Here is a 23,232-nt window from a genome sequence, read left to right on the forward strand (position 1 = left end):
ATATTTTGTTAACCATCCAGTCCCCTTCCATTAATCCTTTTCTTAAAAAAAATTAAAAAAAAAATCCTACCTATTTAGCTTTACCCCTCCTAATTACGACTGAATTTTCAAGAAGCCATTCCTCGGACTAAACTATTCCAAATAGTCTCCAGAAAAGGAAGACAGGTTTTTGGCTAAGTACCAGACTGAATGTCTCCATTAGATGGGAACAAATCACTTTCATTTTTCTCAGCCCTCTAAGTACAAATTTTTGTTTCTCCTGCAGAAAGTTCTGTACTATCAGGGCAGGGCTAGTTCCAGTGCAGATGACACAAAATCTATTAATAGATTATGGATATAATAAAGCTGAAGTAGAAAACAGAAGTGTTCCAAAAAGGGAAGTATAAAATGGAAGGGGGAGAAAAAGGCAAAATAGTCTGCCTCCCACGTTAGATGACAACTGTGTGGGGACGTATTTCAAAAGCAATAATGTAACATTTCGATGGTGCTCTTAACTACCTGTATTTGGGAATTTTTTTTTTTTTTTGCCTGTTTTATCCTGCCACTCGGGGGAAGAAGAGAGAATGTATTAAATTAAATGAAATTTTTTAAAACTCTGCCTTTGCTCAGAACCAGCTCCCCCAAAATCACTGTTTGCCGTGAATAAAACCCAGACTTCGGTGACTTTGCTGTGGGTGGAAGAGGGAATAGCTGATTTCTTTGAAGTCTTCTGTCAACCAGTTGGCTCGAGTCAAGAAACAAAACTCCAGGTACTTTGCTTTTTGACTGTCCTTGTCTGAGTTCATTTTGATTAAGGCTAATAATCTAAGTAAATTAAAGTCTTTTATTTGTTTAAACTACAGAAAATGAAAACAAAAGTTCACTTGCACTTTTGTGTTTCAAGGATAGAAATTAGCAGTCGGCTTAGAGCAAGGCTTAAATATAAGAACCAATTTGCCAAATTGCCAAGTTGATTTTCATCTTTGCATGTATCTTTTGTCCCTAATCCTTTGTCACCCTGGGTCATACTGAGGACTGGAAGGGGTTCATTTTTCCTATTGCCATTAAATCGATCAAAGGAATAGACACTGTCATATAAAATATAACTTAACAAATATGAACTGATTGCCAGCTATGTGGAGGGTTCTATGTGTGATAAAAATGTTAGAATCAATACTTGCCTTTAAAATTGTTTTCATGTAATTATGGATATTGCATCCGTCTAGAGATAATTAAGGTGAAACGCAGGTGCCATAGAGAGATCCTTTCTACTTAGAGAATTTAAAGAAGGGACGATTTCTAGTTAGTAAGGAGGACAATTTTGCTTGGGAAAATGAAGGCTGAGAGAGGTGATTATTAAAGCTTTAGAATCGCAAATAGCAGATAGAATGACTGCTGAGTTATTCACCGGGTCAAACTGAAGGGAAGGAGGGAGATGAACCAGTAGCTCCAAGGGTAACAAAACCACAAGAAAAGAAATATTTTACAGCCAGACATGGAAGGGAAAGGTCAAGTTTGTGAGGGATGTCACAAAATGCCGTGTACAGACTAATTCTATGCACATGAATAATTGATGCTTTTTAAATAATGCAGTTCATGAGATTGAAAAGAAGAAAGGATTTCTGGGAGTAGGAATCTTTTCATACGAGTGTTAAGATAATTTGCTTTGATTTCTTTCTCCTTTTGATGCTTTCTTGTACAAATGTATCTCTTTTTGATCTATACTGAAGAGCTCATCTTTTTCTTTTTCTATTCTAAGAATCCTTTTTGGAAATAACTATTTTGCAGGAAGCAGATTTTCTTCTCTGCACCTATAGTAATCCCGCCCCCTAAGAAAACAATGGTTATGCAGCTACTTACTATAACAGTCTTGCTAGCAGAAGTCTTTCCTTAGAATCATTCTTTTATAGAACAGTGAAAAGAGGTGGAATTGGAAATAAGTGCTGACGGCTCTCATCTCTTTAGGCAGGAGTGCTTCAGATACCTGTTTTGAAAAAGAATGTTATGCTGGCTCATATTTTTATATTGTACTGTGGTACTTACCACTGGTCTAACCACCGGCCCACCAAATTAACAATTTGTTCTACTCAAGGATAGGTTAATATTAAATGGTTTTGAGAACACAAAGTTGCTGTGCCTTGGGTGGATGTGATTTAAAAGCTGAGAATGCAGACAAAGGGGGTAGTGTCCTTAATATACAAAGAACAACTACAAATAGAAAAAAATGAAGACCCATAGCCCAAAACAAATATTTCATAGAAAATAAACACAAGGGATGCCTGGGTGGCTCAGATAGTCAAGCGTCTGCCTTCGGCTCAGGTCACAACCCCAGGATCCTGGGATCGAGTCCTGCATCAGGCTCCTTCTTCAGCAGGGAGTCTACTTCTCCCTCTCCTTGCCACTCCCCCTGCTTATACTCTCTCTCTTTGGCAAATAAATAACTAAAATCTTTAAAAATAAATAAATAAATAAATAAATAAATAAATAAAAATAAACACAAAAGACAGTTAAACATACGAAAAGATGATCAAGTTCACTCACAGTAAAAGAAATGCAAAATGAATCTACAATGAGGTGCAATTTCCATTAATAAGATTGGAAAAACTCAAAGAGTTTACAAATATATTGGATTGGAAGGAGTGTAGGAGAAGAGATGTTGTCACACACTGAGGGCAGCAGGATAACTTGGAAAATGTCTATAGAAGACAATTTGTTGGGGCACCTGGGTGACTCAGTGGATTAAGTGTCTGCCTTTGGCTCAAGTCATGATCCCGGGTTCCTGGGATTGAGCCCCACTTCGGGCTCCCTGCTCAGTGAGGAGCCTGCCTCTCCCTCTGCCTCTCCCCCCACCAGTCATGCTCTCTTTCTATCTCAAATAAATAAAAAAAATCTTTAAAAAATGAAAAATTTAAAAGAGGACAATTTGTCAGTCACTTTCAAAATTTTGAAAAATACTCAACTTTTGGACCCACCACCATTCAGCTGCTGGAAATATGAGTATCCATATATGCATTTACCTTCACGCATTGGAACACACACACACAGGTTTTGTGTATAAGTATGTATGTGTATACATGCATACACACATACATGTATCAAGTGAGTGTGTGTCCGTATATGTTTGTTCCCATAATTTAAAATTTTGTTCGCTGTAGCATTGTTTGCAATAGCAAAAAATCAGAGACAACAGGGGCGCCTGGGTGGCTGAAGACTTTTAAGAACAAAGATGTATAAAATAAACAGGGGTTGCTTGTATTTTCCTTGAGGAAAAGATGCCTCACTTTATCCCTACAGCTGATACTCACTGAGCATTCTCTCATTGTTTTCAGCATTGGAGCTATTGCACGCATGATCAAATGTCTGCCTTTGTGAGAACTGTATTCTAGTGGGAATTTAAAACTGATAAAACTGGTTAACTCTTGGGGGCACCTGGGTGGCTCAGTTATTAAGCATCTGCCTTCGGCTCAGGTCATGATCCCAGGGTCCTGGGATCGAGCCCCGCATCGGGCTCCCTGCTCGGCGGAAGCCGCTTCTCCCTCTCCCACTCCCCCTGCTTGTGTTCCCTCTCTCGCTGTGTCTCTCTCTGTCGAATAAATAAATAAAAACCTTAAAAAAAAAAAATCGGAGACAACTGAAACATTCCTCAGTAGAGGACTGGTTAAAGTAGGTCCTTTCAGTGAATTTCTACACAGCCCTTAGGAAGAATAAATCAGCTTTTTCTGTGCTGATATGAAAAGAGCACCAAAATATACTGATAACCAAGTAAAACATAAGCAACATGATGTGTAAACCATGTTATCACTTAAGTTTTGCTTAGCTGTATCTTATGTTTTCACATCCATAAAATACAGATCGGAAGTAAAAAAAAAAAAATCCCTGACAACAATGGCTCCTTCCGTGGAAGAGAACTGGATAGATAGAAAGTAGGGAAAGAAGGAAACTTATTTTTCACTGTTATCCTCTCGCATCTTTTAAATGTTTTACTCTGTGTATTCACCACTCAACTCTGAAAAATAGCCTTAAAAAAAACACAAAACAGATGAAGGTAATATGACATCTGTCTTATGTTCTGCGTCTCCAGGAGCCGATTTCTGTTTCCTCTCACGTTGTGACCATCTCCAGCCTCCTTCCTGCCACTGCCTACAACTGTAGTGTCACCAGCTTCAGCCACGACAGCCCCAGTGTCCCCACGTTCATAGCCGTCTCAACAATGGGTAATTACCTGCGTTCATGGAATCCGGTGTCTTTGGAAGTTTTAGCATTCTCGATTCTCCTTCTGTTTTCCTTTCAAATATATGTACTCTCTCCTTTTAATAGAACCATGTTCCACTGAAACATTCCAGGCTCTGCGGGGTTGGGGGGGACGGGGGAGCCCTTCACTGCCCTTACTAGCTATGTGATTGAGAGAAAGATATTTACCATCTCTGAACCTCTGTTTTCTCATCTGCAAAACTGGAATCATAATATACGTCCCCTGTTGAGCTGTTATGAGGCATAGAAATGAAGTGCCTGAAGCCCTAACACACGCCATGTGAGTCACAGCGGTGGCCACAGTACCCTGATCCACCCGGGCTCGTCTGTTGTCACCCTAACTCTTAGCCATCCCTGGTCAAGCAATAACAATACTAAATTCCTGGGTCAAAGCGGGGAAGTTCCCAATGAAGCCAAGCTATAAGGGGGGAAATTAGAAATTAATGGAAGCTCTAGAATAATGGTGCTTCCTTTTTTTTTTTTTTCTTCTGAGTTATATGTGTTACTGCCCTGTTTCTTGGAGGCTGATCCTGCAGTCTGAGGCCCTCCACGAAGCCACCTGTAATACAACCATTCGCAGTGTCACGTGATCCCTTTCCTGGGTGCATTTTCATTTCTGTCGCATTCATCGTATATGTAGCCACTCTATTCAGTGTTGACTAGAAGGGCCTTTTGTTTTTTTTCTGTTTTAAATTTTTATTTTTCCGGAAGAGGGCACCAAAAATGGACCCACAAAGTATATTAATGGTGTCTCAATTCTATGGCCTGTACACCATTCCAAGTAGCCCTTCCTGTTCACTATTCCTTGTCATTGCTACGGCAACCTGCTGAAACAGGTATAGTATTCAACTTATTTACAAGTGAGGAAAATGAAGCCCAGAGAGACAGATAAAATAGCTTCTCCAAATGGCAGTTAGTAATCAAATGAACTTGAAGGTCTTCTGACCCTAAGTCTAATGTTCTTTCTGTTCAGTTACTCTGCCCATGAATAGGAATCATGCTGGTCCAAATGGGAAGTGGCAAATGCACAGAGTCTTAGGGATTGAACGCGCCGGCCAGTTCTGTGATTTTATGATCAATGCAGAGGATGGTGTATCATTCTCCCCTGCTCTAGTCGGTCTCTGGTTAAGAGTTTCATAAAAACACTTGATATATATTCCCACTTTTAATGTGCATGTGCCATAGCAGTCCCCATATAAAGTACAAGGAAGGGACACAGCCCCTGTTCTTAAAGGCCCCACGACTTATTAATAGGTTTAATCTCTTGAGCTGTGCAGATGGAAAACCTCTCGACATATGGTTACAGATCATCAGAAGGCTTGCTTCTAGCGACGTGCTAAGTGCTGCAGCAGATGGTAGCTTGCTAATGCCTTTTTCATATACAGTATTAGGTATGAGCGAAATATACAGTTGTACTTTCTGCCTTTAAAGTCATGGGCGTAAAATGAAAACCTGCCACTCTCTAAACTTCTGAAAACCTTAAACAGTAATAATACATGATGATGACTTCTAGATTTTTTTTATTTTCAAAGGAATTTAAACTATGGTCCAGGCATTATTCACAGTGTATAGTTCTCCTGGATAAGGACATTCTGAATGTAAGCCCTCATGATGGACACAATTCTGCTAGGCACCTGAACGCCATTTATCAGTCTACTTTACCAGGTTGTGTTTGACCAGCAGGAGGTCATTGTCGGCTTGGAGAAACATTATTGTCGCTGTTATTGTCATCATTATACGTTCAGTGCTGTTAAAAATCAATGGGAAATGATGAGTGGTTCTGTTAGTTTTGTGTAATGGAAGTTATAATGAAAATGCATGGCTTTTCTCTGCAGTTACAGAGATGAACCCCAATGTGGTAGTCATCTCAGTACTGGCCATCCTCAGTACACTGTTAATTGGACTGCTGCTCGTGACCCTTATCATTCTGAGGAAAAAGCACCTCCAGATGGCAAGGTAAGTTCAGTTTGGTTGATCTTTTACCCAAGGGCCTTAAAATATTTTAATTTATCCTATAGGTCTGCTTTTGCAGACCAAAATTGTATAGCAGGGCTTTTAAAGTATTTTAATTTATACTTTAATTTGTAAATGTAATTTATAATTATTTTAATAATATTAAAATGTTTTAATTTAATATTTAAATTGTACAGCCGTAAGTTTGATTTCGGTTTTCAGTGTCTGTTTTGTGTGTTTTCTAAGTAGACTTTTAAATGTTATTTTAGAAAACATGACCATTGAAATGACAAAGCAAAGGATGGTTTACACAAATCCAGACCTCTTACTATCAGTCTTGTCATTTTAAGAAACCCACACAAAGGAATCCATTAATGACATTCGGATACTTTCAAACATACTTTGGAGTAAAATAAAGATTTCTGGCTACTCAGTATGACTAATGAAAGGAGTGAATGTATGGAGAGACCACACAAAAGAAAAAAAGTCCCTCTCCTCATCAGTTCTGCCAAAGCTGTTTTATCAGGAAACATTTGTAGAGTTTATGATTAGGTCCATTTGAGGTACCCTATTAGTTTTGTTTCTACTACTCAGAGTTCAGGCAGTTTTCATTTTTCTTGCAGCTAGAAAAAACTTTTGATTTATGATTTTGGTAATTCCCTATTCCTTTGACCACTGATGCATTTTTTATCAAAGCACATTCTCAAGTACTTTCAGTGGTCCCCTATATTATCAAAACAATCCATCAATTCTCTTAAAAATTGTTGCCTTGTTGAATACTGTTGGGTTTGGGAAATCTGGCTCAAATTTATATTTACCCAATGTTAGCCTGCTGAATTGTCAATCAACATCCTTCTTCTTTCTCAGAGTTCTGTCAGTTGCCTAGTCATAAATAAATTTATCCATCCAATAGTGATCTAATCAGTGTCGTATCTGGCACAATTAAATAAAAATCAGACACCCAAGCTGTCCACTAGGAAATTAGAATGTAGCTGGAGATATGCACATAAAGAAATATATTTAAAGGTATAAACTGCCCTGACCCAGAAAGGAGATAAAAATGAGATTCCATGAAAGTAGAGAAAAGAGATTAGTTCTGAATATAAAAATCAAGCTTTATGACTGTTGGCATTTAAACAAATCTTAGAAGGATAGGGAGGAAGGTGGTACCGCATTGTGACTAGCATAGGGAGCTCTGAAATTACACTCCTTGGGATCAAATCCTAATTTATAATCTGTGTGACTTTGTGCAGTTTACTGAAACTTCATTCACTAATATGAATAAATATTAATGGATATTTTGATAAATATTAATGGACACCTGATATGTGTCAGACTCTTCCAGATGCTTGAGATATGATAGTATATAAAATAGACAAGAATTTCTGCCTTCATGGAGCTCGTATTCTAGGGGAAGAGATAGACAATAAAAACAGCATTGTATGTGAGCAGACAGTAAGAAAAAAACAGTAGAACAGAGTAAGGGAAGTTAGCAGTACAGGTGTGCGGGTTATACAGACAGGAGCTCTGGGAGGTGGATAGATCTCACTGAAAAGATAATACTTGAGAAAAGATGTGAAGGATATGATGGAGTTAGCCATTTGTTTTCTGGCAGAAGAGTATGCCCAGTAGAGGGAAGAGCCAGTGCAAAGGCCCTGAGGCAGGAACATGTTCAAACAGTAGCAGGAAGGTTAGTGCAGCTAACACAGAGGAAATGAAGGGAGGAGCAGTAGGAAATGATGTCAGATCACATAGAGCTTTGTAAGCTGTTGTGAAGACTCTTGATTTTATTCTGAGTCAAGCCATTGCAGGACTTGGGGCAGAAGAGACGACTTACATTAGAAAACAGTCTGTATTGAGGTGAAGCAGGCATATTAATGGGGGCAGCCATTACAGTAACCCAAGTAAGAGATGGTAGTGGTTTAGTCCAAGGTTGCAGCAATAAAGGTGGGGAGAAATGGTCAGATTCTGGATATATTTTGAAAATAGAGGCATTTGCTAAGGGGATTTGCTAACCGATCGCACTTGAAGTGGAAATGAATAAGGGTCACAGATGACTCCAAGGGTTTTGGTCCTAGCAACTGAAAGGATGGAGTTGCCACCAACGGGAATAGAATTCCAGATGAAGATTTCAGAGTTGGGGGAGCGTCAAGACTTCAGTCTTGGAAATGTTATGTTTGAGATGACTGCAAGTGCAGGTGTGGAGTAGGCAATTGAACATAAAAGTCCGGTGTTCAGGAGCGAAGTCTGGACTGAAGATATAAGTTTGGGAGTTGTTAGCATATACGTGGTATTAAAGCGATAGACTGGATGAAATTCTCCTTTACTGGAGGGAGAGCGAGTAAATGAGAGAAGAGGGCCCTGCATTAAGCACCAGAACAATCTAATATTAAGATATTCAGGGCGGAAAAAAAAACGATAAGAGCAAAGGAAACTGGCCAGAGGCATCCAGCGGAGTGCACGAAAAACTAAGAAAGTGTCTAGCCTGGAAGCAAGGGAAAGAATGTATATTGAGAAGAAATGAGACTAGCCCCTACATTAGTGGATGGTTAGGAGCAATAATGCCATAATCGGAAAGCATGAAACAAATGTTAGCTCATAATAGTAATAGTGGAGGGGGTGGAATGGTAACGGGTACCATTCCAGGAGCATTCTTTGTGGTGCATACAGCAAGATGCTTAGGAGAGGTGGTTCTACTTCAGCCAGCTGACCATTAGAGCAGAGATTCTTCACATTTTTTGTGCCATGATCCTTTCTGGCAATCTGATTAAGCCTGTGGATCTCTTCCAAGAATAATGCTTTCTTTTTAAGTGCAAAAAATAAAATACAGAAGATTAAAAAGAAATGAATTATATGAAAACATGGTAATCAGAGTATTTTAAAAAATGCATTACATCCTTCTTTATTACTATATTAGATAATATTTAGTAGGGTGTCTAATAACTCTCATAATTTCATCAGAGTGATGAATATGAACAATACTTCAATATCTGCAGCAGGTTCATTATAGAAAAACATCTGCAGTTTCTGTGGTTAGCAATCTTGCCAGTACTGATGATATTATTGTGGCTTGTTGCCTACTTTAATAATTTAAAAAATTGCTAAATTTCAGTTAGAGGTTGTGAAAACAAGAGTACTTTCCCCCCACCATGTTCACAGAGCTCTAAATTCTATCCTTGAACCCCAGGTAAGAACCCTGGAATTACAGGGTAAAATAAATCCTATATATGGGAAATTGACAGAGGAAAATTAATTGATGATGTGTAATTTATAACACAGCATGATATAACAATATATTAGTGTATTTTTCAAAGAAGAAAAAACTGTTCTTAGAACACAGTAATAAGAACAGGAAGACCGCCAAAGTTATTAGCAGATGTGCCAATAATGTCAAAATCTCTGCTTCAATTCTGAATAAGTCCATCAATTTCATCTAGGGGGGAAATGAGATGCATGAACCCCCCCATGAGCTGTGTTGTTTATCCATGACATTAGGTAAAGGTGCAGAAGGCATGAGAATATGCTTACCTTTGTCTTCCACTTCTGGAAAAAAAAAAAACTTCAACAATATTTTCCACTGACAGGTTAATAGGCAACCTTTTGGATAAGAGGCACTGCTAAGCCAATCTGTTTCAATATGTCTCAGTCTTTTGACTCTCATCTCAAGTGATAAATCACATGGGCATCCCGACATGAGGGGAAAACTTTGGAGGAAGAAAATAATCCAAATTGATCCACCATCATTTTAGAGAGGAAATCAAAATGCTTGTAAAACAACCCCACAAAGAATATGTGTTAAAAACAGAAAACCCTCAGGCTAGGAGGCTTTGTGAAAAATACTATACCCCAAATAGTTCAAAGATTTATGTTAGAATCACGAGTGCCCTTTGGAAAGGATTGTAAACCAAATCCTCTTGGCTTCAAATAACTTGATTAGAGCATGTGCAACCTTATGAAAAACTTTTTATCTTTCTATTTTGTACTGCATGTGAAAGAGGAACACGTGGAACTTATATTAGCTTTTTTTTTTAATTTAATGCTGTGATGATAAGCCAGTAAAGGCTTTCTTTTATATCAAGGTAAAAGAATGCTCCATCAAGCAGTAACCTTGATTTTGTGTTTCCTTTCAAACAGGGAATGCGGAGCAGGAACTTTTGTCAATTTCGCTTCTTTGGAGAGGGATGGAAAGCTTCCATACAACTGGTGAGCATTACTTAGGAACAAGGCTCTAGAGAGCTTATCTATGCTGTGTGTGTGCTCCAAACTTTATTTTACTCTCTTTGGGGGATACATGGTTTTGTCTGATTGTCCTTTCGCAATTTTGGTGAGATTGGTTAGGTTTTCTTCACTGAATGTATTAGTTTATATAGGTTTACTACAGTTACGAAGTAGAGAAAACGTCTTAGTCGGCTGAGTAGTTATATTAAACAAAGGACTAACACAGGCATGGATTTAGCCCCAAATCGTGCTGAAGAAGGGCTTCAAAGCGGGACTCACATTGAACGCGTAAGTGGTGGCGAAGGGACAGGACAGACCCCAGCGAAGCAGCAGGAGAGAGAGAAGCATCTCTATTTCAAACTGACATTTCAGTGCCTGAGACTATGAGCCCCACTTCTGTTCAGAATCGAGTAGACGTATTCAGCCCAGGCCTCTCAGCTCTTAAACTTACAGGTAAATAAATATCAAAGGCAGTGAGGTCCCATGTGAAAACCTGGCCTTATTTTTTACCCCATGCTTGAGTCTTCAGGACCTAGAGGGAGGAGGTATTTGGAGAATTGAGAAAGCATTGTCAGGAGATTAAATTGTTTGACATTATACCTTAACACTGATCCATGAGAATTAACAATGCTATCGGCCCCAATGGATACCCAACAAAATTGCTAATGAAGTAACCATTTAATACAAAGCCGGCACTGCTTACATGATCAGGTTTGTTTCTTTTGCAAGCCACAGTGCAAAGCACATTTATTTAAATGTATACATTTCATGTTAATCCTTGGTAAATGGTCTTTTTTTCTTCTTCTTGTTTTCCTAATCCCCCAAAATGGTGATCTTCAAGAAATAGATAGGTGAGACTAGAAACTTTACAGAATCAATGAGGGAGGGAGGGCTTTAATTGGAATATAACTTCGGCTTCCCTGAGTGGGCATCTAGCAGTGGAAAGTTGAAATAGGATTCTTGTCAATAAGACAATATGTTGTACTATTTTTAAATTTTAGCCTGAATGGAATTTTGCTATTAAACTACAATTAATCCAACTGTGAAGAAAGAAAACCCATAACCCCTCGACGGTGGAAAGTTAGTTAACATTTCTAAGTTTGTGCAGATATATTAACACTCTTGCCAAGATTAAGAGACTAATTCACTGATCTTTGTTTCTTGTCTGGCTCGCCCTTTAACAAGGCCCAGTCACAAAGCAGTGAAGAATAGCCCATCTAGGAACTGATCCAATTATACCTGGGACTCAGGACAGCTATGTATTGACTAATTGCACAATCAGTCACAACTGATAGAATATGGGACGTCAGTTATGGGAGAGCTAAGGCAAAAGAGAATTCACTTCAAGACCTTTCTAGAAAAATCTAGAGAATTCTCCTCCTGCTCTTGGCAAAGATGGTTTTGCCAACACCAGCATGTTCTGGCTGACAGCGCAGATATATCCCTGGGAACTTGTAGTAATTAAAGTGACAAGGTGACAGCATTTCCCCTCCTAGTTCTCAATGTAGCTATAGACACAGCCGTAGGACATTTTAAAATCTACGTTAATGAACGTTCTATTTTGCATGTGGTTTGAATACCTGAAATTGCATTCACACCACGCTTTTTAAATCAGCAGACTGAATTGGAAGTAAAGTACAATGCAATAATTTTGCTCCCACTCAGGTCAGTATTAGTCAGATTATGGACCAGGCAGTTTCATGAGCTACTTGTCTTGAATCATTGATACCTGAGCGTCCTTCCATAGCTCTGTTTTAAGGGTTATTTTCCAGCGATGGTGTATTAACTTAAACTAGAAGTAATATAGAAAGTCACACCTAGGAGTGCAGCTTTGTAAGAATGCATCCCAGAAGCTTGGGGTCTTGACCAGAATTGGTATAGGCAGAAATTGACCGTTAGTTGATATTTCCTTACACAAGCCGCTGTTAGCGACCAAATGATGTTATAATGGTTCCTTAAAATAGGTTCAAGCATGGCAAAGGTAATAATATCCAAGAATAAGACTGGAGACAACTAATGAGGCATTTAAGAGCCTCATTTAACTGAATGTAAAATGTAATCACTTAATAGCAGACTAATCGACACAAAATAAGTTGAAAGGAATATATCTGATTATAATATGTATGTGTGCGAAGAAAACTGGTGTTGGCAATATGATAGCACGTAAGCCTTCGCGTTTCAATTTCACAAAATGGAATAATATGTAATTGTAATTAAGATGCTTGTCATTTTAATTGATCCCAGTAGGTAATTTACTGATATCTGTTCACAGTTTATGTTACTAACTCTTGCCACTTTTTCATCTTTACATATGTTATATCTATTAATGCTCACAGGCGTAGGAGTATATTTGCTTTCTTAACCCTGCTACCCTCATGTCTTTGGACTGATTATCTTTTGGCATTTTATATTAATCCTTGGTAAGTGATTTTTTTTTTTTACTGTTTACCTAACACAAAGTCTATAAGGTTAGCTCTCCAGAAGTAAAACCAAAAGGAAAAATTCTCTTTAATTATCTGATGTGTTTGGGCAACCTCTAAAATTATTAATCATGTATTGAAATGGATTAAAATAGTTCATGGTACCAAGATGCTAATTAAGTATAATGTTTTTCCAATTAAAATCTTCTTCTTGGGATGTTCTTGGCAAGCTTTTCTTCCATGAATTACTAGCCATTTGTTTCTTCATTCAGTCAATGCATTGGCTTCTCATCTTTGTAAAAGATGCTTCCCATTTTCCTTACCATCTCCATCCAATAGAAAGCTCCATATTTCCACGAAAGAAGAAATGCTTTCAGGTACAGCACAGAATACTGTACTCTGTGTTTGGGGTGTTAGTGTTTTCATAGTAATGCTAACTCAATGAATATTGAACAACAAAGTGCAAGCCTCTTTGTATAATTATCTTATTTAATTGTCCCCACAACTCTGCAGAGCCCCATCCTAGAGACATGGAAATAGAGGCTTAAGGAGATTATATTAACATCATACTACTATACAGAGAATCCAGGTTCCAACCCCAGGTGTCTCCAAAATCTATTCTTTCCTCTGTAAAAAGCAGCTTCCTTTAAATTCTCCTTTTCTTAACTTTTAAATCATTTTAATAAGCAAATCTCAAAGAGTATCTTTTTCAGTTGGTATAAAATCTAATAACAATAATTTTGAAATCTGGGACTAACAGATCGAGAAGGACTATTTCCTTTCCTGAGCCACAGGAAAGAAGGTAGTGGTTTCCTGACCAAAAACAAAACATCATTGTCCTGAAAAATCCAAGGTGTTTAGATACTAAATTATGTACAGACAGATCCAGATATATGGACAACTTCAGAACTCAGAAAAAACAATAACGATAGTTCATGAACTGGAAAAATGGTGCTTGAGTGGGGAGAGTGGGGGGAAGAGTGAATGAAAAGCAATCTGTAGAGTTATTTATTCAAAAAGACATTTGATCAAATGTTCTTCCGCTCCTCCAAGGACAGAATAAATACAGTTGGCAAGGTTAGGACTTCAAGTTGCAATGGAAGAAATACCAAAAAGGACTTCCTCACAGTAGAGATTAGTACCAGTATTAATACCAGTAGAAATTAATACCAGCAATGGGGTTGTTTTGGGGTGTTTTGTTTTGCTTTGTTTTGTTTTGTTTTGTTTTGTTTTAAAGAGAGACTAGAGGAAAACTGTTGAAATATGGTAGACCCTGAGGTGTTAAGTAATGAACCCAGAAGAATGTCTTGGATGATGAGGACCCATTTGCTGTTATTCCAAGTTGGTTTTAATAACAGTTTTGAGTACAGGGCTTCACCATAGCCAACACAGTATTTTAAGTATTTGACATCAGATAGTATTCAGGTATGAGTAGTGCATATATATTCCATTTTGACCTTCAAAATATGCATCACTTTTCACTCAACATCTACTAACCATTCTCAAGTATTCTACCTATCATCAGAATACCGTACCCAGTACCCCTAAAGTACCCTCCATAAATCTCAATTCAAACAGAAGAAAGAAAGATACATATACTATCATGTTAATTTTTCTGCTTAATTCTCTGCCTTTCCCACAGTTTGGTTTCTAAGCTTCTATCAGGGCTGTGCTTTTTTTGCATGTATGTCTTACTAGGGCCCCCTGATGAACACATCTTCAAATTCCAACAGCTCCTTCAAGGTCTGCTATTTATAGTATTGATCAAATAGCATGAGACCCAAGTCAGGGGGGGGAAAACCCTTCAGTAGTTGTGTTTGTTTGTTTTTTGTTTTGGGGTTTTTTGTTTGTTTGTTTGTTTGTTTGTTTGTTTAAAAAAAAAAAACCCTTCAGTCATTTTTAGAAGAATTGTCTTGAGATGTAAATGGTTATCTCCAGGTGAGAAGAGAAGGCAAAACATAGAGCCCCAGGCTTTCTGTCACTTTCGGTAAACCATACACATATCAACCAATGAGAATAGACTGAACATAAACTCTGTTTTCCGCTTAGGCTTGTGCTAGGTCAGATATAACAGAGGTTAAATACATGATCCTTGCTTTTTTTCAGGTACAGCTAACTTAGCACACACAAAGCCACCCGAGGTCCCTACTGTTCGCTACTTTTCTCTTCATCTAGTAACTCATGGATGTTTTCCCCTGCTTTCATTTGCAGATAGCCGTTTTTAATCCTCCTCCAGATGTGTTTGTCTTCATATTTCACCTAGTCTGTTAACAACCATTAGAAATAACAGAGCCACCCACCCTACCTCCTTCCTCACACACGGCCTGGTATCTTCTCCAAATTGCCAAGTTTAGGGGAATAGATGTTCCCGTTAATTTTGTAAAATCTTCCTGGTGAGTGGTTCGTGTGGAAACCAGGAGACTCTTTCTCTCTCATAGTGTTGCTCAAATCTTCTCCCAGGGCGATAGCAAAACCAGAGCCGGTCACCAGTGCCCAGGTGGCTTAGTCTCAAGATGGTATTCTGCCAGGATTTCTGGCTCCCATCATCTCAGATCGGGTGTCCTAATCAGAGAAAACCATTTCATTCGGACCAGCTCTATCTGGATTCATTATTACTACTCTTTTTATTAACACAGTACTCACCTCATGCTCTGCTCAAGTATTCATCCACCTGCTCGAAATTTGCAACAGTTGTCATTTTAAGCGTGAAGCAACATTTAGTTTAAACTGCTCAGCTTTCCTCCTGGTTATTGCATATTTTATTCAGAGGATGATATAACTCTAAACGCCTTTTTAAGATTTGGGGATGATCTCCAGCTAGCTCATGAAAGAGTAAGTGGCACTTATGAAATTGGGGACATTTAGAATTTTGGGGATTGTTTCGGGGGGGCTTGTTTGTTTTTAGTCTTTGTAAATCCCATGCTTCTGCCATTGCCTCTTTTCATATTCCTTTTTGCAATGAATTCCAGTCTGGCTGGCTTTCCAAGATCTCATAACCATGAAGAACTTGTGCATCTTAACTTCTTGAAGTCATTAGGATTCTGAACCTTACCTAACTGATATAAGTAAAAGAGAAAATTGGAAGATGTGCATGATCATGTATCCATATATACTGTTTGTCTGATGAGTGTTAGCAATTACTCAAAAAATCTTTTGCAATGACAAGATGACACCCTACACATCACCTCAAATGTTCATGGTAACAGGCGCACAGACTAGCTCTTTCCACAATGAGCTGACAACCAAAGGGCTGGCAGAACCTCCAGTTACATGTTTAAAAGTGAATTGTCCACTGATTTTTGTCTTAGACTTAGTACAGCAATTGAAAACATAAGAAAATTCCATCCATCTGGCTGTGGAGTCTCATAATTCACTCCTGTCCTTGTCCCACAGCCTACGGATATGAGAACCCTTTGGAATCTTCGGGAATTCTGCAAAATCTAAGCAGAACATAAAGGTTGTACACAAATCATGAAGACATACACTTAAACATACACTTTTGGCAATAAGTCATTGAAAACATGTGGTGGAATTTTACATTCTATGTAAAGTTCATTCAGTCAATTAATGAGAATGAAAGAAAAAAAGTGCCTGTCTTCCAGTAATCGGGTTTCTACACAGCTGTTGAATAGTAGCAGCTTAATATTTCAGCACTGAATTTATTCAGTGTTACTCTCCCACATACATTTGTTTCTTCCCAGTTTCCCTTAAAGTCTGTTTGGATAGGAAAGATTTGGTTTGGGTTTTTTTTTTTTTTTCCCAGTCACAAAATATGTTGGCAGCCTCCTGACTTCACCAAACTGTTAGTTATATCAGCGAACATTCCTCTGTCATAAAGCACCATCATCAGCTCCCACGATACAAAGTGAATGTGGAATTCCCAAAGTTAACTGCATTACCCCCACAAGAGTTGAGTAAAAATTATTCAAAAGGTGTTCTTTTAGGTTCCCAAAGGCCTAGATGATACAGCCCTGTCCAACACTACAGTGGGTGTTTTGAGGGGATGAGGGAGAAGCAAAGTAAAAGCCGGAATGTCTATTCCCTCTAAATCTCAAACATGGAAGACAGAGGATGAGGGAGAACAAATAGGGAGGGAGCTATTGAATGGATTGTCGTCACTCAGAAGTGGGAAAAAGTAAAACTGAAGTAAAAACTGAAACCAGGAAATGAAAACCGGAAACACCACTTGCCTTAATGGATATTTCCCTAAATTCCCTGCCCTAAATTCCCTAAACTTCCTGTCCATCCACCAGTTCCACTTCCTGAGTCTAGTATCAAACTCCTCATTGAATCATTAAGTAAAATTGTGAGGGCAACATGGCAAAGGTGTTTTGTTTCAACCCAATTCACTAAGCATTTATTGAGCACCACCATGTGTCCTATTAACTGTGCTCAGCTCTGGGGGTGTGGGGAGGCTGGGAAGGACTGTGTAGCAAGGAACACAGAAGCAACTGATGGACACCAGGAGAAACATTCCATGAACAAAGTGCTACGAGAGCACAGAGGAAGCAGTGCTTCATTCTGCTACAGCCTTTCTAGAAATGAAGGTACCCGGATATTCACAATTCTAATTTTTATTTTTTTAAAGATTTTATTTATTTATTTAGAGAGAACGAATGCAAGCAGGGGGAGGGGCGGAGAGACTCTCAATCAGACTGAGCTGAGCGCGGAGCCCGAATGGGGGCTTGATCCTATGACCCTGAGATCATGACCTGAGGCGAAAGCAAGAGTCTAGTGCCTTAAGCGACTGAGCCACCCAGTCGCCTCCATAATTTTTAATATAAACAAATATTCTGGCACATGAGAGCACTCAGATCACACTGGTTATTTACTACTGATGGTTTATTTTCTGAAAGTTTGTGTGCTTCCATCAATATTTAAAGACTTTGGGAAACTATTTGTAAAAATTGTCACTCACAATCATATCAATATTTATCATTTATATAAAACAATAAAAATACAGTAATGAAGTGTTTCAGCAGAGACCGTATTCTTATTCACTAACTTAGGTCAGTTACCTTATTTGTTGGTTGAAAACGATTACCCTAAATACCCCCTAAAAATGTAATTAACTGAAGCATATATTAGCATTACATGTGTTTGAGCTTACAGAATAGTAATGAATTAAGAACTAGTAATAGGTACAATTCTTCAGGTAGCTTAAAAAACTAGTTCAAAATTGAATAAGAACAATGCCATAATAGAATTCTATAAGACACATGCCAGGGCACCTGGGTGGCGCCGTCAGTTGAGCAGCCAACTCTTGGTTTCGACTCAGGTCATGATCTTAGGATCGTGAGATCGAGCCCGCATTGGGCTCTGTGCTCAGCACAAAGTCTGCTTGAGATTTTCTCTGCCTCTCCCTCTGCCCCTCCTGCTTGTACATACTCTCTCTCTCTCTCAAATAAATAAATAAGTCTTAAAAAAAAAAAAGAGAGAGAGAGAGGCACCTGGGTGGCTCACTCGGTTCAGCGTCTGCCTTCAGCTCAGGTCATGATCCCAGGGTGCTGGGATCAAGTCCAGCATCGGGCTCCCTGCTCAGCGGGCAGCCTGCTTCTCCCGCTCCCTTTACTGTTTCCCATGCTTGTGCACTCTGGCTCTCTCTCTGTCAAATAAATAAATAAAATCATAAAAAAAAAAAGATACATGCCAACACTGATAGCACAAACTCACATTCCCAGGGAAGAGGCTTTGAGTCTTTGAGTCTTTGACAACCAATATCCACCCTCCCAGATCCTTAGTTCTCCCCTTTTATTCCCCAATTCTTTCCTTCCAGCCTATAGATCCTAGAGTTTTCAGGCAACGGATATTTCTATAATTTTATAAAATACCTCAGCAGCTTAACCATTAGTAGCAGAAGATTATATTTCTAGAATTTAGTATTTGGCAAATCCGAAATGTAAAGTACAAGTATATTCTTGTAATCTAATAGACTTTTTAAGAAGTAAATCTGAAATTATTATCACTATCTTCTCGTCTAATGAAAAGTAATTAAACAAACTGGAGGTATGTTTAATGAAAATTAAATAAAATTGAGGTGCCTGATATAATTATTTAAAGCTTTTCAAGTTTTATCATTATGTCAATCAATTCTTTTGCCCAGATAAAGCTGCCTTTTTTTTTTTTTTTAATTCTCAGGAGTAAAAATGGTTTAAAGAAGAGGAAACTGACTAAGTAAGTTATTTTTTATTGTTGAGATATAACTGACTTATAACACTGTGTAAGTCTCAGGTGTGCAATGTGTTGATTTAATACACTGATATAATGCAGAATGATTCCCACCATAGCATTTAGCCAACAACTCCATCTTGTCACATAATTATTGTTTTGCGGTGAAAATATTAAAGATTAGTCTTAAAAACTTTGAAGTATATAATACAGTAAGTTTTTCTTATATTTCTTTTTAAAATGTTTGATTTAAAAAAAGTTCTTCAGGGGCGCCTGGGTGGCTCAGTTGGTTAAGCGACTGCCTTCGGCTCAGGTCATGATCCTGGAGTCCCGGGATCGAGTCCCGCATCGGGCTCCCTGCTCAGCGGGGAGTCTGCTTCTCCCTCTGACCCTCTCCCCTCTCATGCTCTCTCTCTATCTCATTTTCTCTCTCAAATAAATAAATAAAATCTTTAAAAAAAATAAAAAAAATAAAAAATAAAAAAAGTTCTTCATAATGATCCTCACTTTGCCTATTAAAATGATTGCTTGTCGGGCGCCTGGGTGGCTCAGTTGGTGAAGCAACTGCCTTCGGCTCAGGTCATGATCCTGGAGTCCCTGGATCGAGTCCCACATCGGGCTCCCTGCTCGGCGGGGAGTCTGCTTCTCCCTCTGACCCTATCCCCTCTGATGTGCTCTCTCTCTCTCATTCTCTCTCTCAAATAAATAAATAAAATCTTAAAAAAAAAATGATTGCTTGTCTTCAAATGGAAGGGATGTTTAAGAAAGAGGCAAATGTAGGGGTGCCTGGCTGGCTCAGTTGGAGGAGCGTGAGACTCCTGATCTCGGGGTCATGAGTTCAAGCCCCATGTTGGGTGTAGAGAGTACTTAAGTAAATAAAACTTAAGGGCGCCTGGGTGGCTCAGTCGTTAAGCGTCTGCCTTCGGCTCAGGTCATGGTCCCAGGGTCCTGGGATCGAGCCCCGCATCGGGCTCCCTGCTCGGCAGGAAGCCTGCTTCTCCCTCTCTCACTCCCCCTGCTTGTGTTCCCTCTCTCGCTGTGTCTCTCTCTCTGTCAAATAAATAAATAAAATCTCTAAAAATAAATAAATAAATAAATAAAACTTAAAAAAGAGGGCAGGTGTATATTTCAACAGCTAAACTACTATGTGTGGATGTGTTTACACATATGACTGGCGGAGACCACTAAGAAACCAGCTTCCCCTTTCTTTCTTCTCATTTTCTTTCTAATCCTCCCTCCTTCTCTAAAAGCCAGTTCTTGAGGGCCTCCCCTGCCTACATTTGCATTTGCTTTCTCTTCGCTCTTTCTCTTTCCCTCCCAAAGCCCGCCCCTCCCACCCCGCACCATGTCCCTGTGGCTCCCCTTTCCTATCTGTACCTATTCTCATTTCACCCCCCCTTTGCTCCACCTTCTCTTTTCCCTTTTCCCTCTAAACCTTTATCCTCTCCATCTTTACCAACCACCCCCCCAGCTTGCTTTTGCTACTCCTTACCACCCTTCTCCTTTCCCTGATATTTATTCTTCTGTTTTCTGGCCCTTCCTCTGTCCCTCTTTTCCTTTTGCTTTTTCTAACCCGTAAATACTTTCTCAGATTGCCTTTCCTATTCGTGCTCCTTTTCTCCTGGGAATGGGATGAAAACTGGAATCATTCAGTCCAACGTTAAGGTCAATGCCCTGCTCAGAGACAACAGCTGGAGAGGGCAGGTCTAGTGGAGTTCCTTCTAGGATAGGAGCCCCATGTTTCGCCATTCTTTTGGAAGGATGGCAAGTTTGATGTGGGAATAGCTTTTAACCAGAAATCATTCTCTCAGGGTGCTGGTAAGCATTCTACTGCTTAGTAGCTGCGTGATCTCTGACTATTCACTGGACTCGGTCTTGGCTGGCTCACCTGAAGCATGGGGCTGATGTTGCCTGTGTCTACTTCAGGGACCAACCAAGCAATATAACGTATGCGAATATGTATGCACTGCAGTGTGTTTTATGGATACGAGTCATTAATGCTATTAAGTGAAACCATTAGAATTGAAGTGCACCTCTGGGAGGTATAATGCCCTTTAAATTCCACTAAAATCTTAACAGAATCTATGAGATTGGCTAATCAACAACTTTAAACAAATAACTATTAATGTATTGGGGCGCCTGGGTGGCTCAGTCGTTAACCTGATCATCAGGTCATGATCCCAGGGTCCTGGGATGGAGCCCCACATCGGGCTCCCTGCTCAGTGGAAGCCTGCTTCTCCCTCTCCCACTCCCCTGCTTGTGTTCCCTTTCTCGCTGTGTCTCTCCCTGTAAAATAAGTAAATAAAATCTTAAAAAAAAAAATACTATGTATTTGCTAATAGGACATAAGGCCACAGGTAGAGGATATAAGCTGAGTAATTTGTAGCAAGACGAAGGGAAAGGTCGCTGTGTGGATCCTGCCAAAGTGGAAAGGCTTGGATTAGATGCCAGAGCAGAGCATCTTGTAGAAGCTTAGGGAGCAGGTTGGTATAGGTAAACTCTGGGAAGGATAAGCAGCTTCAGAAAACTGTAGGAAAAAAATATAATTCTTTTTTTTAAGATTTTATTTATTTGTCCGAGAGGGAGGGAGGGAGGGAGGGAGATCATGAGCAGGGGGAGGGGGAGGGGGAAAAAGACTCCCCACTGAGCAGGAAGCCTGACTTGGGACTCGATCCCAGGACCCTGGGATCATGATACTGAGCTGAAGGCAGACACTTAACCAACTGAGCCACCCGGGCGTTCCTAAAATATAATTCTTATTCATGAAAAGAAGAAGAAGGAAAAAGGTAAGAACTTCGGGTATAGATACAGAAACATAAGCTCAGATGCGTTACTTGATTGTACCTTTGAACCTTTTTGATACTCTGATGGATACACAAACATGGCTCTTTAAGAATGAGGCTCTACAAGCTTTCTGGATATGTGCTTCATCCCACCGGCCCTGCCTCTGCTCTGAGGGACAGTGTAGCTAGCATGCGTGTATACCAGTATGACCATAATATTTTACAGATGAGAATGCTGAATCTCACAAGTGTTAGAGCAATTTTTCATGATCACACAGTAAATAAAATAAAACTGTACCTCAAACAGTTCTTCAGACTCTAATCCTTTGTTCTTTCCCATTGATCAGAATTTTCTAGAAACAACATATATACATGTATGTATGTAAGCATGCATATCTATATAATATTTTTTTAAGATTTTATTTATTTGTCAGAGAGAGTGAGCACAAGCAGGGGGGAGCGGCCGGCAGAGGGAGAAGCAGGCTCCCCGCCGAGCAGGGAGCCTGATGTAGGGCTCCATCCCAAAACCCTGGGATCGTGACCTGAGCCGAAGGCAGACGCTGAACCGACTGAGCCACTCAGGTGCCCCGTACATAAAATATCTTATTGCTAGAGTAAGAGCCAACTGAAAATCTAGAGCTCTCTCCCATCTCAAGGAAGTATAATACATAAGGCCCTCTTTTTAATCACAACATATTAGGGACTGATAACTTTAACAACAACAAAAATAGATGAATGCTAACCTTGGAGCAGTAAAGCTTGCTTTTTTCTCTAAGAAAATCATTCATGTTTGAAAAGTATGACATTAAACAGTATAGATACCTGTCAACCAGATTTTTAAAACATACATTTCTTTGTGTTTGGTAAAGCCCAGTTCAACTGGATGACTTTGACGCCTACATCAAGGATATGGCCAAAGACTCTGACTATAAATTTTCTCTTCAATTTGAGGTGAGTAGATCAAGTATTTCCTACCTTCTGTGGTAGATGAGGCATGGGACTTGCCAGATTGGGACTGGTGTCATTTCCCTGCTCACTGGGCAGGGCTTGTGATACGGTTCATAATGGGCAGCATGGTAACTGTGCTGGGGGTGTCTCATGGGCTGGTGCAGAGTGAGGATGGCACCCTTTGCAGGTCAGGACTAGGGTGGCACCACTGGAGGAAAAGAGAGAACAAATGCGGGTAGTGGGGTGAACAAACACAATCCCAGGAGAAGCCATCACTGAACATCAATGCAATCGAGTGTGGGGTGGGGGAGGGGAGGGAGCAAAGTGAGGATTTAGGTCGGAAACAAAATTTCACTTTCAGGGAATTTTTAGTGTGTCTCTTATGTCACTGAGGCCACAATAAGGGTAGGTGGTGGATAAAACAGATCCCCTTTCTCTTCTGGGCACGGAAGAGCCTGGGTGGGGTGGGGGTGGGCTCTTACAGCTATAGGACTCCTGGCATTCTGCTTCAT

General features: G+C 39.5%; 1 protein-coding gene and 1 non-coding gene across 2 annotated transcripts in view; both read left to right on the plus strand.

Moving 5' to 3' along the window:
- PTPRO (protein tyrosine phosphatase receptor type O) overlaps positions 1-23,232 on the plus strand; it is a 233,542-nt gene that overhangs the window by 185,105 nt on the left and 25,205 nt on the right. The window contains exons 13-19 of the mRNA XM_088025930.1: positions 610-749; positions 4,061-4,193; positions 6,066-6,186; positions 10,318-10,386; positions 12,738-12,821; positions 18,960-18,995; positions 22,642-22,723. Of these exons, the coding sequence (XP_087882056.1) occupies positions 610-749; positions 4,061-4,193; positions 6,066-6,186; positions 10,318-10,386; positions 12,738-12,821; positions 18,960-18,995; positions 22,642-22,723 (665 nt within the window). The remainder of the gene's footprint in view (positions 1-609; positions 750-4,060; positions 4,194-6,065; positions 6,187-10,317; positions 10,387-12,737; positions 12,822-18,959; positions 18,996-22,641; positions 22,724-23,232) is intronic.
- On the plus strand, positions 19,774-19,846 carry TRNAR-CCU (transfer RNA arginine (anticodon CCU)). The gene has a single exon. It is a non-coding gene; the product is annotated as a tRNA-Arg (tRNA).

This window comes from Eumetopias jubatus, unplaced genomic scaffold, assembly GCF_037043125.1.
Source record: "Eumetopias jubatus isolate StellerSeaLion01/CBP00866 unplaced genomic scaffold, mEumJub1_p1.0 scaffold_8, whole genome shotgun sequence".
Lineage (NCBI taxonomy): Eukaryota > Metazoa > Chordata > Mammalia > Carnivora > Otariidae > Eumetopias > Eumetopias jubatus.